At 35.7% G+C, this 18,464-nt stretch overlaps 1 protein-coding gene across 1 annotated transcript in view; it reads left to right on the forward strand.

The window, feature by feature from the left end:
- LOC136025113 (facilitated trehalose transporter Tret1-like) overlaps positions 1–18,464 on the forward strand; it is a 41,633-nt gene that overhangs the window by 1,371 nt on the left and 21,798 nt on the right. Inside the window, exons 2-3 of the mRNA XM_065700848.1 lie at positions 1,440–1,572; positions 3,897–4,111. Of these exons, the coding sequence (XP_065556920.1) occupies positions 1,440–1,572; positions 3,897–4,111 (348 nt within the window). The remainder of the gene's footprint in view (positions 1–1,439; positions 1,573–3,896; positions 4,112–18,464) is intronic.

Raw genomic sequence — 18,464 nt, forward strand, 5'->3', positions numbered from 1 at the left:
TGTTTTGTCAGTTTCTTTATTTTCCACATAATACAATGGTTTTCACGTCTTTTAGAATTCACGCCCTAACCAAAACGTTAGGGTGCGTCCCCATCCTCATCTAAATTTTATCGTATGTAAATGATCTGAAAAATTCAAGCAATTTTTCTTGTTCCTGAATATGTTGAAATCAGAGATCAAACAGTCACATAGTAGGACCTTGTTTGGGGGGAGCTTGAGGGACCTTCTACTACCATAATTAACTCACTGCAGCACGAATTTTCCTGAGGCCAAAACAGCTGCGTACGACCTTCTTCAATCCCAATCTGTTCGAAGCTTTACCCCCCCTCTTCTTTCGAATCTTGAATTTTCTGTAAATTCTCTCTTATGACGTCTTTCCACCCCGTTTTGGTACGATCTGCCTTTTTCCCTTCCCAGGTGGGAGGAATCGTTGTCCTTCTGGTATATTAAGAGAGATATTCACCCCAGCCCTTTCTTCATATAGAGGAATAGTCGAAGAAAAGAAATTCACCCACCCTTGTCAATAGCAAGAGCAAAAAAGATTGTATATAAGAAAATAGCAAAGTTAAAACTTAAAGGAACGGAAATTACCCTAGATATGAGGGTCCCACCTCAACCACCATCCTTTTTCTAAAGTTCTGTTTTTTATCTCAGTACTTCGAGAATGATACAACTCATTTTAAACATTGATAGTTGAACGTAACTTGAACGTTACTTGAACGTAAACAGTGAGGGGCTGATGAGCACTAACCCCTCTCAATCCATCTGAATGTCGATTAAAAATACAGGAAACGAGTTTTTAAACACGATAGTAAGAGCAACGTTAAACCTTAAGGACGAACATGAGTAACCCTGAATAGGAGTACGATTCTATCCTTCCAAACTCCCTATTCCTCCACACTCTTTTCGGCGATGTTTAAGGTACATTTTTAGACTTAATAATGCACCTTATAAAACAAATGAAACTATAAAATAATAACAGATAATATAAAAAGATTAAAAGCTAATATGAAAAGAGGCAACACAGAAGTCCATTAATAAAAATAGTCTTTTTAATTCTTGGAACTAGTGCCTGGAGGTTGGCTACAGAAACGGTTTCTGATGGCAAAGTCCCATTTTATCCTGACACATGTATCTGAAAATAAGATTACCCATGAATGAAAACATGCATGTGGGTAGTATTACCGTCTCTCAATCTTACTAATACGGCTCTATGGATTCCCCTCCCTAGAATGTCATTTGTTAAAGCCTCGCAGGATGGGGTTAACACCTTCTTGCAAATGCAGGGAATGGATTCCTTAAATCCTTGCTGTTTTGAATAAAAAGGGCATAAAGGAACTGTAAAAATCGATAAACTAATAGATTTTGCTATATTCTTTTTATTAAGCCTCTGCTATTTCTCATGACATAGGGTAAGTTTTTGTTGGTTTTTGTTACAGCTACTTGCCACAGTCTGTGTTTCTGTTGGGTCTGTTGGTCTGGGTTATGACGATGGTTGGGCCTCACCAGCTATACCGAAAATGAAGCAGGACGGAAATTTTACTGCATCAGAAGAAGAATTTCAGTGGATAGGTAAGAGTTATGAGTTTAACGCCTATATCAGAGCCTTGAACCACCTTTTCTCCGAAATAAAAATAAATTTTCTTCCAAAATAATACTTGAACGGTTTGATTAGTAGATTTTCGTGCAGAAAACTGACAGGTTATAGCTTAATTTCTTTCAAAAAACTGATTTCTTGGAAGACATAATCTTTTTCTTTACTTTTTTACGAAGCCGGGAAAACAGACTTCAGTAAGTTTCGAATGAAGCCAAAAAATGGGCCAAAATAACTAACGAAAGGGGTAAAACAGGCCTAAAAACAACTATGTTATTAAAGTCAGTATTTCCGAAACCTTTTACCGAAGGTTTCAAAGTCCTATGTGCAATAAACGAAATTAATGTTGTTTTTTTTTTATGAGAAGGCTTCTGTTGTGGGTTTTTCTGTTTTTTGTTTGTTTGTTATTTATTTATTTTTAATTAGGGGTGATCCTTGTTGAACCAATGATCATAGAGCATCGGGAAAGGAGTCATTCCAAGGGGAAATTTTAAGTTCTAGTGCTTTTTTTCAGTAAAGAAAAAAAGAGATTGTGCCACGGGAAGGTGCTGATTTCTGCTCTTTTATGCCTTAAAACAACCACTTTGGGCCCACATAAGGTCAAAATACTATCGAGCAGACATTATGAGATATTCAAACGAAGTAGAAGTTTCAAAAATGTATTTAAATAGTTACCCCCTCGCGTTTCAGAGGCCGACCTGCCACGCGGTTCCACGATGGTCTTAAAACATACATACAGCCAATACAAGTAAATATGTATTATATAGAACCTACGTGCAGTCTTATTAAGGGTTATACAGTACAATTATTGTATACGGTTATTGTACAGTGCTACGCCAAACTTTTTTTTGGTGGGGTGGGGGAGGACACTAGTGAATGATTTTGTGTGGGAAGGAGCGTTTGAAGTTTCAAAAACTGTACCTTTTTAGGCCCAACTTTTCGTGAGAGGCTTCTTAGATCGATATGGAGGTGGAATTCACCTTCAAACTTTCTTTATTTTAAGGTGTATATTTGTACTAAAACGCGTAATAGGAATTCTGAAAGGGTGATAGATAAGAGGAGGCGTCAATCCACAAAGATAGAACAGGTAGGGGCATTTTCCAGGAGTAATATTTTTCCGATGAATCCCTGGGATTTATGTGAATCCTTCCCCCCTTAGGAATTTAGATAATAAGACCTGAAAAGTAATTTCTGGAATTTCAGATCCCTTCCCGAAGAAAAATTTTGAGATATGCGTCTCTTAGGTGGAATGTCACTGTTTCGTAAAGCAAAACTTCAGCGTTAAAAATGGGGGATCGACGAGGCGAGCGCTCCCCGTATTTATGAAAATCTTAAACGAAATATGACAAACGTAAGTAAGTTAGTTAAAATAATCTGTTTTTTTTAAGAAAGTAAAGAGTTAGATTAAAACTTGAAGCAAAATTAATAAGTCACCAACCCTAGGCTCCTCACCTCACTATTTACCTTTAAGTGTAAATTATGCTTTACTGAGAATTTAGGTCTTAGGAATAGTTGTGAAAAACCTTAGACACTTCGTGAACTCGGGCTAAAGACTGCCTGAAGGGAAGTAAGTAAATTTTTTGCCTGATCATTCAAATATTCTGTTTGCAAGAAATTGCTAATGCACGAATATCTAGCAAAAATTACTAGATATTCAAACGAAGTATAACTTTTAAGTAGGGCTGCAAAAACCTTCCTTACTTCCAACTTTTGGTAAGCTCTATCAGTTTTCTATGGATATGGTACGGGGCAATAAGGCTAAACATTATTACTTAACATTCGGGGCTAGTTTTTAGTCAATTGAAGGATAAATATATCTTTTAGAGATTGGCAAATTTGTGAAACTTGGAATGAGCTTCCGATTGTTTGTATTTGTTTAAAGATTATTTAAGTCTTTGGAATAGTTGTGAAAAACCTTAGAGACTTCATGGGTTCGGGCTAAAGACCTTCTCTTTGTGCTTGCCTTAGGGTAGGCAAAACGTCAACGATATTTTTTGCCTGATCATTCAAATATTCTGTTTGCAAGAAATTGATAATGCCCGAAACTGATTGTTGATGACAGTAGAAAAACCCAAAGCACATTTTTCGCAATAGAACGTCCTTTAAGTTACCAGAACGTACATGTACCCAACTGTGCCTCCAACCATGGCCAACCCCTTTCCATTATGTGTCTGAGCTCGTTTACGTTTTTATGTCAACATCTATGGCCCAATATCTGTGCTTCTAATCTAAAAGACGACTACTTTTTTAGTCGTTTGAATTTCTTCCACCATTATATACTGTTGATTGTTTTTGTTCTTAGCCAGTGGCACACCTCTTGGTACAACAATTGGGTCTATATTTGCTTTTCTTATTACCAACAAATTCGGTCGACAGGGTACCATTTTGAGGGTATCACCATTTTATTTCGTTGGATATCTTATGAGCGCCTACGGATTTAACTCTGCAATCGTCCTGGCAGGTAGAATTGTTATTGGATTTGGACATATATGTAATGTGATGGCTGCACAAATTTATGTAAGTTATTTCTTTTTTTTGGAAAACCTTTTAGAACATAGAGTACTGGTTCAAAAACATTCATGCGTTCAGCTATTAAAACAAAATCTTACCTGGGACAAAAATTGTCGAAAGTAAAATCGATATATTTAAGTCATTTCGGGTATTGCTTTTAATACTTTTCTTTAATCAACATAGTCCACAGAACGCCAATCTTTAATTTTAGATGTTCGTTTTGTAATCCAGATTGCTACTGGGAAACCCCTCTCTTACTTTATAATTCATCAAATTTCACCCCAAATAGTTACAGTTCAAAATAGGGATGAAAATAGGGTTATCTACCTCAAATAGTGCGGCTCCGAACAAAAAGCAAAGGATGTAAACGCTTTCAGTCAATATCTATTTGGCGTTTTTGACGGAAATAAAACGAATAGTGCGGCTCCGAAGAAAAAGCAAAGGATGTAAAAGCCAATATCTATTTGGCATTTTTGACGAAAATAAAACGGAGAAAATTCCATTTTTTTGAAATAGAGATTAGAATTGTCGTTCCAGTTTGGACGATTGGCAGAAAAAAACACAAAGACGTTATTTCTTTTTCAACATTGCTGAAAATAGAACAGTTCTATTTGGTAATTTTTAGAAAATACATACTTGAGATGAAAAGAAAATGCTTTATAGAGATCTGCTTCTACATTTTTTTCATCTCACTACAAGCTTTGCAACTAATGTATCTACATCGAAAACCTGATCATTTGAAAACTTTTGGTTGAAAAGGGAAGGTAATTTTCAATTGGTCAGTTAAAAACATTGAATTTGCAAGAATTAAAACTCCAAGAAATTTGGCTGCTCTTAAATGATGAAGTTATGCTTGATGAAGAAACGGTGGAAAATTATTGATAAAATGAGACGGTTTTTAAGCAGGTACGATGGTTGCGTTAATTTAGATACTCACTGCATAAAGCCACTCGTGGTAGATTTTTTCTCTTAGTAAGGCAGGATACTCCGTACAAAAAGGAGCAAAACTTTAATATAAAAATATTGAAATATATATAAAATATTGATTAAAGTAGGATAGGTTTAGTGGTGTGTTTTGGCTTCATACGTGGGTCTTTATTTTTGCCCCGAAGAAAACAAAAACTTAACTCACTATGCTTTCGTGAAAAAAAAAGACTAGTCTGTCTATTAAAATTTTGATTTTCCAGGGAGTTTTTCAGCGTTTTGCTCTAAAAAAAAAAAATCTGGAAAGCGGTCCTCCAAACTTTTACAGGGTGTGTACTATAGTATGTGACAATTTAATGTCGCAAAAACAATGCAACGGCTTAAAAAGTGTCGATCGATGTTAAATTGTCACAGAGTAAGCTGTGACGACCTATTTCTAAGGGAGTGTATGTTTTCTCTCCAGGGAGTATTGGGGGCAAAATCTGAAATATCAAATAAAACATTCCGACCATTTTTTGAAAAATACTCTCACCAAAAATCTTAGGAATTTAAACCATACAGTAAATCAACTCTGAAACTTGACGAAGAAGGACTAGGCAGGCCAGTGACTGGATAAGTATGACTTAGATCAAAAAGCCAAATCATTATCCAGTCAACAGTTGTCACCAATTTTTCAACACTGAGTAGGTGCGCATGCATCCTCAAGCCGTTTATTGGGTTTGTCATTCCAAAGGCCTATAATATGCTCCGTTTTCGGCATCTATACAGACAATAAACGTAGGTTTTGTCCAAACGAAATCATAAGCCCTTCTTGGACCATAAAAAAAAGTTCAAAATCATGGCAAATGTTGAATTGCTTCCCGATGATATTTTTATTGTAAATCCCAAATATACATCAATAAATCAGGGTGAAATTTTTACTTAGAAAAACTTTGGGACTTGTATGGTATAGCCCCTGCTTAATATTCTTCTAACATATTTTTCTGACGCTCAATCTTAATAAAATATACTTAAGTATGATAAAAATATAACACTTTAGGCTATAAATTTGGGCTATATATTTGCACATTATGGGGGTGGGGTGCGGGTAAATTATAGTGGTTCTGAATGCCTAGTGTGGTAGTAAGAATTGAAGTAAGAATTGTTTTCTAACTTTAATCCCATCCCACCCCCCTAGTTAGCAAATATATAGCCCAAACTATATATTTTCCATCTATTCTGTCACTTATCTTTGTCTTGTCTCATGCCAAGCTAAAGGAAACCAACAAAAAAAAATGGTTCTATAATACGTCAATGAATAAACAACTTGAGCGGTAGGGGCCATATCATACAAGTACCCAAACTTCATCTTGAAGAGTGGGTCTGGTGGCCTTATCACTTTATTTGTCAGGGGTTCTGAATTCCCCATAAAAACATTGCTCCTAACATTAGTTTTATTTTCACCAAACAGACTGGTCATTCTTTCAGAAGCAGAAACTTCGAAGTTCACTGTCTTAAATATAAGGTTTACATATTAGTATATTTTTATTTAATTCTAATTATAGTTGGAAAGCAGTGTTGTCTATTAAATTACTCAGTGCAAATCGGAATTTTTTTCAATTTGTCTTACGCAGTGGGGATTCGTTTAGGAGCAAGGGGTAAATAGTTCTACATCTCCTCCATCCGCAGTAAATTCCCTAGAATATAGTCCCAGGTTCGATCAAGTCTTACTCTGAATCGAAATACTAACTGGTCTAACTGTAACTGAAGATGACTGTAAGCAAATTAGGCAAGTTTTTAAACGGGCTGATATGCTAATTTGGGCAGATCAAGTTGTAACACTAACGGATATTCTCGTGTAACAGTAGTCTAATCATTTTGATATTTATAGCGGGTTCTATTGTACTATTCCCATTAATTTTATAATCTGGGATCCAGAGTTCAAAATCCGAGAGAATAGCAACTTAAGGGGACAAAGATCTGATGGAGGTTAATCACTAAATCGACTATACTTTTTGCGAATATCTCAGGAATATAAGAGTCAAATATGTGCTTGATGGTTCCGCGCAACTAAGTTTACTGATTCCACTATTTCGCACAGAATCAGTCCACCTTTTTACTAAATAATTATGGTTTTCTCCTGCATCTAAGCAACTGAATAAAAAACAAGTTTTTTAACTCAAAATAAGAAATGACATTAAAACTTGAAACGAACAGAAATCATTCCGTATAAGGAAGAGACTGCCCCCTCCTTAATTCCTCGCTCACTACGCTTATGTGTGGGTCTTTGTCACAGTTCTACTTTAAAACAATAAGAACTTTAGTATAAAGAGCGAAGAGTTGAGGAGGGGAGAGCCTCTTTTATATATAGAATACTTTTTGTTCATTTTAAATTTTAAAGTCGCTCCTTAATTTAAGTTTTAAAAAATTATTAGATTTCTGAACATTTTTCAACTAATGCAGGTTCAAATTTGGCTCGCCGTACATGAAAATTAAAACACAATTTGCAGATTAAGTTTGCCAGATTTATTCCGTATATGAAGGGTTGCCAGTAGTGACAGCCCTCTCCTTTTAAGCACGTCCACCGGGGGTAAACCTGAAGTTGCTACCTCCTCAAGACGTTATTACGCGCACCTGGGTCTCAAGCAATACTATTACGCACCTGTAACGGTATAGTACAAGTGTACGTTAGGTCGAGGGGAATATTTTCTAAACGATACATATGTTAAATCCATAAAAACCTGTGAGGGCCAAAGCTTGTTTACTTCGGAATTTCTTTGGGGGTTACGTAATAGGCTTTGACAAACACCAAAAAAAGAAGAAAAATAGGGATTTTTTTAAGACAGTGTGCAACAAATTAGAATGAATATTTCAGCCCTATGTCCAAGGGCCGTCCTCAGCAATACAAATAAGAAAAAAAACGTACGAGAGGATAAAATCAATAGAACTAAAATGAACAATTTTTCAAAACAGTCCCAGCATCCTTACCTCAGCGAAGTTCAACCAGGATTAAAAAATAAATTGTTATGAAACAAGGCAATTCAATGAAATGAAATAAATGATTTAAAAACAGGTTTTTAATGCCAGCCTAGCTTTTTTCGCTGCTGATCTTATAGGTCTATTTGTGACAGGTTCTGTGTTAATATCTATTGATTTTTTCAAATATTCTATAAGGTCATTTTTAATTAAATTTATGTATAAAGCATTGGGTGAATATTCTCCTAAATCCCTATTTAAGGAGATATTATTATTAGTCTTAAGTCTATTTCAATTGCTTCTCGAACTACTTGCTTTATGCCTAGATCACTGCTAATAATGGCGGATTCTTCAAAAAGTACTTTGTGGTTAGTATTTTCGAAAACATGGCTACTTAAAGCAGAATCAAAAGAAACAGAAGTAATATTATTAGAATTCAGAGCTTTGGTGAAATCATCTTTATGTTGTTGAAGGCGTTTCTCGAAATTCTGGTGGGTTCTCCCTACGTAGAATTTGCCACAGTCACATGGTATTTGATAGACACCTCTTTGGCGAGTAACTGGAGTCTTATCTTTACCAGAATTTAGGAGATTTATGATTTTCAAATTATTGGTAAATACAAAATTAAGATTATTTTGTGTGCATACTTTTTTAAGATTTCTAGTGATTTCTGGGATACATGGGAGGTAAATTTTGTTTATGGGCTTATCGGGATTTTCACATGGTAAATTATCGTTGATTTTATGGGAGTGTCTTTTCACTGTATGGTTAATTGTATTATTAATAAATAAAAGAGGATACCCATTTCCAAAAAGTATGTTCCTGATAAAGTCTAGTTCAGCTGTGATGTAGGAGTCAGAACAGATATTCAGGGCACGATCTACGAGAGATATTACGACACCTCTTTTAACTTGTGGGGGGTGGTTTGATTCAAAAATGTAAATATCTATTGTTTTGTGTTGGTTTTTATAAATAGTAAAATTGAGTCCAGCTAAGTTACGAATAATTAGAACATCTAGGAATGAGATTTTATTTGCAATTTCAATTTCACACATAAATATTCGCCAGTAAACCGGAAAGAGGCACACCCATGGGTAAGCCATTTATTTGTTGGTAGAAAGAATTACGGAATTGGAAATACATTGAATACTTGTTACAAAGTTTTACCAAGGTCATTAAAACATCGCAATCTAATCCTGTTGCTGAAAATTCTATTAAATCATAATTTTCATTTATTTTATTTTCTAATAATCTCTCGGATTCAGCTACATTAATATTTTTATACATAGACACAACGTCAAAGCTACTCATAATTGTGTTTTCTCAAATATTTACGTTTTTGAGTTTTTCAGCTAAATCAACCAAATTACATATATAAGATTTTTGAGAAAAAAGCAAAGTTTTGAAGGCTGTACATAACCATTTTTCAATGTTGGAGGCGGGGGCTTTCGTACAAGCTACAATTGGCCTTAAAGGAATGCCTTGCTTATGTAATTTTGGTAAACCATAAAATTTTGGACAAAAGCTGCCTCGGGGGAAAATTTTATTATATAATTGTGGAGTAATTTTACCATTTTGTTTTAGATCTTTTAATTCTTTTATAATTTTGTTAGCAAACTGATCAGTATGGTCGTGGGTTATAGTTTTATATGTGGTTTTGTCATTTAGATGTGCATAAATTTTTGTGTCGTAGTCAATATAAAACCAGATAATTTGCGTGACCTAAGAATTGTATCCAATCTCCGCAAAGATCTGTCCATTATTATAACTAAAGCAGATAAAAGCAATTCGTTGGTTGTCATGGATACAATACGATTACGACACAAAAATTTATGCACATCTGGAAAGATCTGGTTAAATGGTTAATTCGGTCTATTTACTTGAAAATCTCAAAAACGTATATATTTCAGAAAACACAATTATGAGTAGCTTTGACGTTATGTTTATGTATACAAATATTAATCTAGCAGAATCCGAGAAATTATTAGAAAATAAAATAAATGAAAATTATAATTTAATAGAAGTTTAAGCAACAGGATTAGATTGCGACGTTTTAATGACCATGGTTAAACTTTGTAACAATTATTCAATGTATTTCCAATTCCGTAATTCTTTCTACCAACAAACAAATGGCTTACCCATGGGTACACCTCTTTCCGGGTTACTGACGAATATTTATGTGCAGTATATTGAACATTGGGCATTAAATTCATATTTTTTTAATCGTATCTTTTGGGGACGTTATATGGATGACGTAATTTCACTTTGGAACTATCGGGAAATTGAACTTGGGTTTTTTTTTTAGATCACCTTAACACATACGATAGGAATTTACAGTTTACCTTAGAAATTGAAACTGCAAATAAAGTCTCATTCCTAGATGTTCTGATTATTCGTAACTTAGATGGACTCAATTTTACTATTTACAGAAAACCAACATAAAACAATAGATCTTCAAATTTTGAATCAAACCACCCCCCACAAGTTAAAAGAGGTGTCGTAATATCTCTCGTTGATCGTGCCCTGAATGTTTGTTCTGATTCCTACATCACAGCAGAACTAGACTTTATCAAGGCCATACTTTTTGGAAATGGGTATCCTCTTTTATTTATTAATAATACAATTAACCGTAGAGTGGAAAGACACCCCCATAAAATCAACGATAATTTACCATGTGAAAATCCCGACAAGCCCCAAAACATAATTTACCTCCCATATATCCCAAAAATCACTAGAAATCTTAAAAAAGTATGCACACAAAATAATCTGTATGTTATATTTACCAATAATTTGAAAATCATAAATCTCCTAAATTCTGGTAAAGATTAGACTCCAGTTACTCGCCAAAGAGGTGTCTATCAAATACCATGTGACTATGGCAAATTCTATGTAGGGAGAACCCACCAGAATTTCGAGAAACGCCTACAACAACATAAAGATGATATCACCAAAGCTCTGAATGCTAATAATATTACTTCTATTTCTTTTGATTCTGCTTCAAGTAGCCATGTTTTCGAAAATCCTGGCCACAAAATACCTTTTAAGAATCCGCCATTATTAGCAATGATTTAGGCAGAAGCAAGTAGTTCGAGAAGCAATTGAAATCAGACTTCAGATTAATAATAATATTTCCTTGAATATGGATTTAGAAGAAAATTCACTGAATGCTTTATACACAAATTTAATTAAAAATGACCTTACAAAATATTTTAAAAAACCAATAGATATTAACACAGAACCTGTCACAAATAAACCTATAAGATCAGCAGCGAAAAAAGCTAGGCTGGCATTAAAAACCAGTTTTTAAATCATTTTCTTTCATTTCATTGAATTGCCTCGTTTCATGACAATTAATTTTTCAGTCCTGGTTGAACTTTGCTGTGGTAAGGATGCTGGGACTGTTTTAAAAAATTGTTCATTTTATTTTTATTGATTTTATCCTCTCGTAAGTTGTTTTTTTTTTATTTGTATTGCTGAGGACGGCCCTTGGACATATGGCTGAAATATTCATTCTAATTTGTTTCTCTCTGTCTTAAAAATTCCCTATTGTTCTTCCTGTTTTTTGTGTCTGTGATGGAAAGGCAGTGTGGTCTTTGTCGTTATTCAATAGGCTTTGATTGTTACCTAATAGACAATAATTGTCTTAAGACCCTTGAGGGCCAGGAAATAACATTCGCGGCCAGCTAGTCGTGAATCTTCAACACGCCGGACCCTAACGATTGGTTCCACCAGGCTCTCTTGCACCCAATTCAACCACAGCTCTAGCATCCAATTTCAATGGAGGTCCTAGCATCCAATTCCAACGAGAGAGCCCTAGCTTCCAATTTCACCCTTCCCCTAACCTAAACACTGGGGGGCCCTAGCATCCAATTCCACTGGGTCCGCTAGCATCCAATTTCACCGAGCACTGAACCACACCACCGAAAAACCAAGCATCCAATTCCACCTGGGCCGCTAGCATCCAATTCCAACTGTGAGCCTTAACGGTCAATTCCAACGGGGGGAGGGGGGGTCCTAGCAACCAATTGCAACGGGAAGAGCTTAACAGTGAATTCCAACATGGCACCTCTAGTAGCCGATTTCAGCGAGGCCCCTAGAAAGCAATTTCACCGACAAGAGGTTTTTCCAGACGTTTCAAAATCTCATTGGCTGTGATGTAATAGGGGGATGTTTACTTATGTTAAAGATGGCGCATTCTAACGTGACTTGTTTCTTCAGTGGCCCATAGGGAATCCCGTCTGTAACTGAGAAGAGAATCCACGTACGATGTTACATAATGACGGTGCACACATGGGCGTTACATAATGCTCTAAGAGACTTATCTTTAGGATTTCATTTTTATTCAGGATATCATTTTCTTTCAGTGTGTTTTTTCTTTTTGAAATTTCATTTTCTTTCACGACATTTTTCTCAGGGAGTCTTAATAATCAAAAGATTTTTGTCCACATTAGGATTCGAAAGAGATCTCCATTCAACGGAATGGAGCACTAGTCATCTGTACTATGAAAGCCCTTGTAGTATTATTATTCAGGTAATATTTTCTACGTGACAACCTATTCAACGCACGAGGGAGTCCTTTGTCTGCTTACCAGATTAAATGGATCCAATGCTTCCAGCCCTTTCCATATGAGAGCACAAGCATCTTAATGCTATTGGTTTTGCTCTATTAGATGCAAGTGACCTAGACAGGTTAAGTTAGATATTGAATCAGATTGAGGTTACTTAGCATTGGCTTTGGATATTTCATTGCGTAAATGATTGCGTGTTGAGGTTTTATCTTGGAACAGGAAATCTAAAGAACAAACTCTCGTACATACAAATTTTACTGAAAAAAATTACAATCATTATTAAAACACAGAATAAGCAATTAAAACTCAACAAACTAAAGAACAAAACCTGGAAAAAGCTTATAGAGGATAAAATATAGGCAAGAAGAACCATGAATTAAAGGAAGGTGGGAACTTCTAGAAACCAATTACAGGAGGAAGAGTGGAGGGTTGCTACTAGAGGGAAATTTAAGTCGTATTAAAAGGTATTTATTAAAGGTCTTAATGAAAAGGCATCGTTTCTTTTGCTCTATAGGGTACTACTGCCTGTTACATTCAATTAATTTAAATCTTGATACCATCAAAATCACGTTTAAAAAAATGAAAAATGCAGACGAAGAAAAAAAGACAGATTTTCGTATTTGGTTATTTTTGAGAGGTTTTAAAGAAAATGCCTTGTTTCTATTGCTCTATTGGGTGCGACTGCCTGTTTCATTCCATTAATTTAAATCTTGATACTAGCAAAATCACATTTAGAAAAATTAAACATGGAGACGAACAACAAAAGAGACAAATTTTTGCGTTCGGATATTTCAAAGAGGTTTTAATGAAAATACCAAGTTTCTTTGAGCCAAGACTATGCATATTCACGCCACCATGACAATATAAGGCTAGTCCACCCTAGAAAGCAATTCCAGAGGGGGAGGGTTGTTATTAGAGGTAAATTCCAGCCCTATGAAGAAGTATTTCTGAGAGGTCTTAATGATAGTGCCTCGTTTCTGTTGCTCTATTACATGCATCTGCCTGTTCCATTCCATTGATTTAAATCTTGATACTAGCAAAAATCATATCAAAAAAATTAAAAATGCAACCGAAGAAAAAGAGAGACATTTTTGCGTTTGGTTATTTCTGAGAGATTTTAATGAAAATGCTACGTTTCTTTCAAGCCAAGACTATGCATATTTTGTGTCACCGTGACAGCATGTGACTAACTCACCCTAGAAAGAATTTCCAGAGGGTTGGTGTTATTCGATTAAAATTTAAGCCATATTAAGAGGCGTTTCTGAGAAATCTTAGTGAAAACGCCTCGTTTCTTAGACTGAGTGTTAGATTTCAGTCCCCCTCCGCCGGCAAAATTACTTTGACGCTTTCCACCTCATTGTCATACATTGGATGGCCCACTGCACCCTCTGGCAACCTACAGCATTCCAAAGGCATTTATTACGCATTTTAATGCAAAAATATCTGTTTACACAACAGTCACTCCTTTAAACTTAGTGAAAAACCTCAGTAGGGATATACATGGAGCAGGATTTTATCTATGAACTAACATTATTCAAAACTTTTTTTCTATTTTTTCTTCTTTTTTTAAATTTGAGTTAGGAGAGGACTAAGAATTTAGTTTTATTAATAGTACTAGAGTCTGAGATAGGCTATTAAGTTATTGTTTTATTTTACCAAAGTCAGGGAGAGATGAGCTGTATTTTCTTCCAGAAACCACACAGACATACACACACACACATATATATATACACACATAAACACACATATACACACATTCACATACACACATATATACACACACATACACTCATAGACACACACACCCATTTACGCTCAAAGAAATCACATTGTTTTTAAAGCTGTTAAAACAGGTTTTGAACACAGGTGTGGGTGTTTATGCTTGTGTGTGTCTGTGTCTATGTATATCTCTGTCACAAGCAAATTTCCCATCTATTCTGTCACTTGCATCTGTCTTGTCTCGTGCAAAGCTGAAAGAAACTAATGAAGAAATTGGTTTGTCCTCGAATTTTACACAGAGTAAACTTCAGTGAGTGGTGTATAACACCCAAGTAGCAAAATTATTTTCCCCTAGGTAAATAAAAAAACAAAACTCAAATTTGGAAAGCCTTATTTTCCAAGGGGAGGGGTATCTCCCGCGGGGGGACATTATTCACTGAGGGATGTTTTCCTGGCGGGGTTGTATTTTCCACGGGGAGTATTTTCAGGTGGGGGTATTTTCCTGTGGTAATCTCTTTGGTTTTTTTGTGGAGTTATTTTCGTGGGGGGGGGGTGTTTTCAGGTGTAACCACCGAGGGAATAAACGTCGGTCACCATTTTAAGCAATGGCCTATTTATCACTTCGTTGATAATAATGTAAAATTATTAAATAAGGTATTTTATGCTGTAGATTTTTCACTAATTTTTATAATTAAAATAAATTTTCCAAATGTGTTTTCAGCACTAAAAAGCTTTTATCACACAATCGCTTTTAAATAATATAGCTAGCTTTTTTTGGCAAACTGTAGATACCAGCAAAAATTTTAATTGATCTTGTTCTGAGCTGATGTGGATGGAAAAAAATAATTGGCTTTGGTCTCAACTGCTGATAATGTTGTAAATGAATTTTTGAAATATGGCGGTTGCAAAGTTAGAGGGAAATTACTGAAGATTACGAGCATGATTTTTGAAAAAAAAGGAAGCACCGAATGATTTTAGGAAAGCTTCTATTAAACCCCTTTATAAGAAAGGTGATAAGAGTGAGTGTGGTAAATATAAAGACATTAGCTTTATTTCAGTAAAAGGCAAATTACTTAGTATGATGATGCTTTTAGACTTCAGATGTTGTAGACAAAGTTTTAAGAGAAGACAGTGTGGTTTTAGTAAGAGGAGAGGCTGCGTCGACCTAATTTTCACTGCAAGTAAGGAGCGTCATTAAAACTTAAAGCGTACAGAAATTATTCCATATATGAGAGGGGTTGTCCCCTTCTCGACGCCTCGCTCTTTACACTAAAGTTTGACTTTTCTTACAACTCTAATTTTTTTAAAAATAAAAAACTTTAGCGTAAAGAGCGAGGTGTTGCGGAGGGGACAAATCCATTCATATACGGAATAATTTCTGTACGTTTTAAGTTTTAATGTCTCTCCTTACTTGCAGTTAAAAAAAAACTTGTTTTTTTTATTTAATTTCTGAACTTTTTTGAATTAATGCATGTTTTGATTTTGGCTCACCGCACATGAATAATCAAAACGAAATTTGTATATTGGTTTTCTTTGCTAAATGGCTTTCTAATGGTTTTGATCGGATGATTTTGCTAAAAAAAGGTTAGGGGAGGAGGCCTAGTTGCCCTCAAATTTTCGGTTACTTAAAAATGCAACTAGGTTTTTTTTTGTACAAACGTCTTTGTTAGTAATAAACATACGCACCTTACGAATTAACTTACTTAACGAACTTCTATAATTTAGTATTTTTATTGTGTATATGGGGGGTTTGCCCCCTCGTCAATACCTTGCTCTTTACACTAAAGCTTGAATTTTATCCGTAGAATAAATAGTTGTAATTACTAAAAATACTTTAGCGTAAAGAGCAAGGTATTATGAAGGAGAAAACCTTTTTATACTTAATATTTTATGTTCGTTTTAAGTTTTAATGCTACCCACTACTTCCAGGTGAATTTTTTTTTATTTATTTTCTCATTATTTCTTTTTAAATAATGCTAGAAAATCCTGGGCTCCCATCATCGAAGTTTTCTTCCCTCATGATAAATTCCTCCACGGAAAGATCCTCCCACGTAACCCCCTCAACCGACCCACTTCCACCCCAACGAGAAAAAGTCCCCCTAAAAACGGCTGTACACTTCATAATAACCATTACTATATGTAAACAATGGTCAAAGCTTGTAACTTGCAGCCCCTCCCCCGGGGACTGTGGGGGATTAAGTCGTCCCCAAAGACATATTTGTTAGGTTTTCGACAAAGCTGAACAGAATGGCTACCTCAAAATTTGGGTCCAGTCACTTTGGGGGGGGGGAAATGTGCAGAGGAGGTGGCCTAGGTGCCCTCCAATTTTTGGTCACTTTAAAAGAGCACTAGAACTTTTAATTCCGTTAGAATGAGCCCTCTCGCAACATTCTAGGACGACTGGGTCGATACGATCATCCCTGGGGAAAAAAAAACAAATAAACACGCATCCGTCATCCGTCATTCTAGGACCACTTGGTCGATACGATCACCCCTGGGAAAAAACAACAACAGACAAACAAGCAAATAAACACGCATACGTGATCTGGCTTCTGGCAAAAAATACAAAATTCCACATTTTTGTAGATAGGAGCTTGAAACTTCTATTGTAGGGTTCTCTGATACGCTAAATCTGATGGTGGGGTTATCGTTAAGATTCTATGACTTTTAGGGGGCTTTCTGCCTATTTTCTAAAATAAGGCAAACTTTCTCAGGCTTGTAACTTTTGATGGGTAAGACTAAACTTGATGAAACTTATATATTTAAAATCAGCATTAAAAAGCTTTTCTTTTGATGTAATTATTGGTATCAAAATTCCGTTTTTTTAGAGTTTCGGTTACTATTGAGCTGGATCACTCCTTACAACAGTTCGTTACCACGAGCTGTTTGGTAATTGAATAGTGCCTGAAGGATGAGACCCCTTTAGTCCTAAGTTTTATAGATTGTGAACAAGTGTTTGATTGATATTATGTGCGAAAACAATATTGCTGCAGTTAAGTTAGGAAATGACGTTAGTAGCCGGTTTCTTATTGAATCAGGAGTTAAGCAGGGTTGCATTTTATCCCCATCTAAATGGATTACTTTGACGGACTCTGTTGTAAGAAACACGGCAAAGGCTATGGGAGAGCATGGAATCAAACGAGGAGTTAAAACTCTCCTGGCAATATATTATGCAAGATGATTGAGTGTCCTAGATAAACATGTGAGCCACGTGAATGTTTGTTTGAGCTTTTGAGAGCTGAGGCTTGTTAACGAGAAGATTGATCATGTGGGTAGCTTTACTTACCTGCGTAGAATTATTAGTAAAGATGTTGGAATCAATGAAGATGTATAAAATAGAATAGCCAAGACCCAACATTTTTTCTCACAGCTGAAAAAATGTGGAAAAATATGAGGACAAGTCTGCAAACACAGTTAGAATATTGGAAGGTACAGTGATGACAGTGGTCAAGTATGGATCTGAAGCTTGGGCACTTTGGAAGACGGAGGAGGATTTCTTTGATGTTTTCTAGAGGAACCGCCCATGGGTAGTTTTAGATACCTGTTTACTACCACTACTGCTAACAACTCTGTTCAGGACCAAGCTGCCTCAGGTCAACGCAATTACGCAGGCTCCACCTCTATCCAAATCAATTCAAACCCCTTTTTTTTACACCTTCCCAAAAAGGTTCCAGTTTCCCTTAAATCATTCCTTGTGACATCTTCCCACCCGATTCGGGGATGACCTGCCTTTTTGGACCCTAAATGGTCGGCTGACAAGGAGGATCTTAGGAAAATCTGTCATCCCTCATCCGCAGAACGCGTCCTAGTCATTTCTACTTTAAACTTTATTTCTATATTTCAACTTTTCTCTCATTTTAGCCCTAGAAAACGGAATTGAACCACTTTTTTTGTACAGCTCACTGTTGGAAATGCGGTTAGTTAGACGGGCACCCAAATGAAAGAAAACCCCTAACAAATCGCCCTCCATCTTTAGGATTACCCATGCTTAAACCACGCTTGGCCTCTGTCATCCTAGCTTCCAATATTATAATTTTGGTTCGTAGACTAATCTTCGTATTCTTCCAAACTTTGTTAAATTTGAAAAAAACCTTGCCTTTGGCTATTCTACTTTTAAGATCTTCATTGCACCCTCTGTCATTTACTAACGATATTACCTAAGTAAGTGAAGCTGTAGACCGGTCTTCTTGCTA

The sequence above is a fragment of the Artemia franciscana genome, chromosome 3, assembly GCF_032884065.1.
Source record: "Artemia franciscana chromosome 3, ASM3288406v1, whole genome shotgun sequence".
In the NCBI taxonomy this organism is placed as follows: Eukaryota; Metazoa; Arthropoda; class Branchiopoda; order Anostraca; family Artemiidae; genus Artemia; species Artemia franciscana.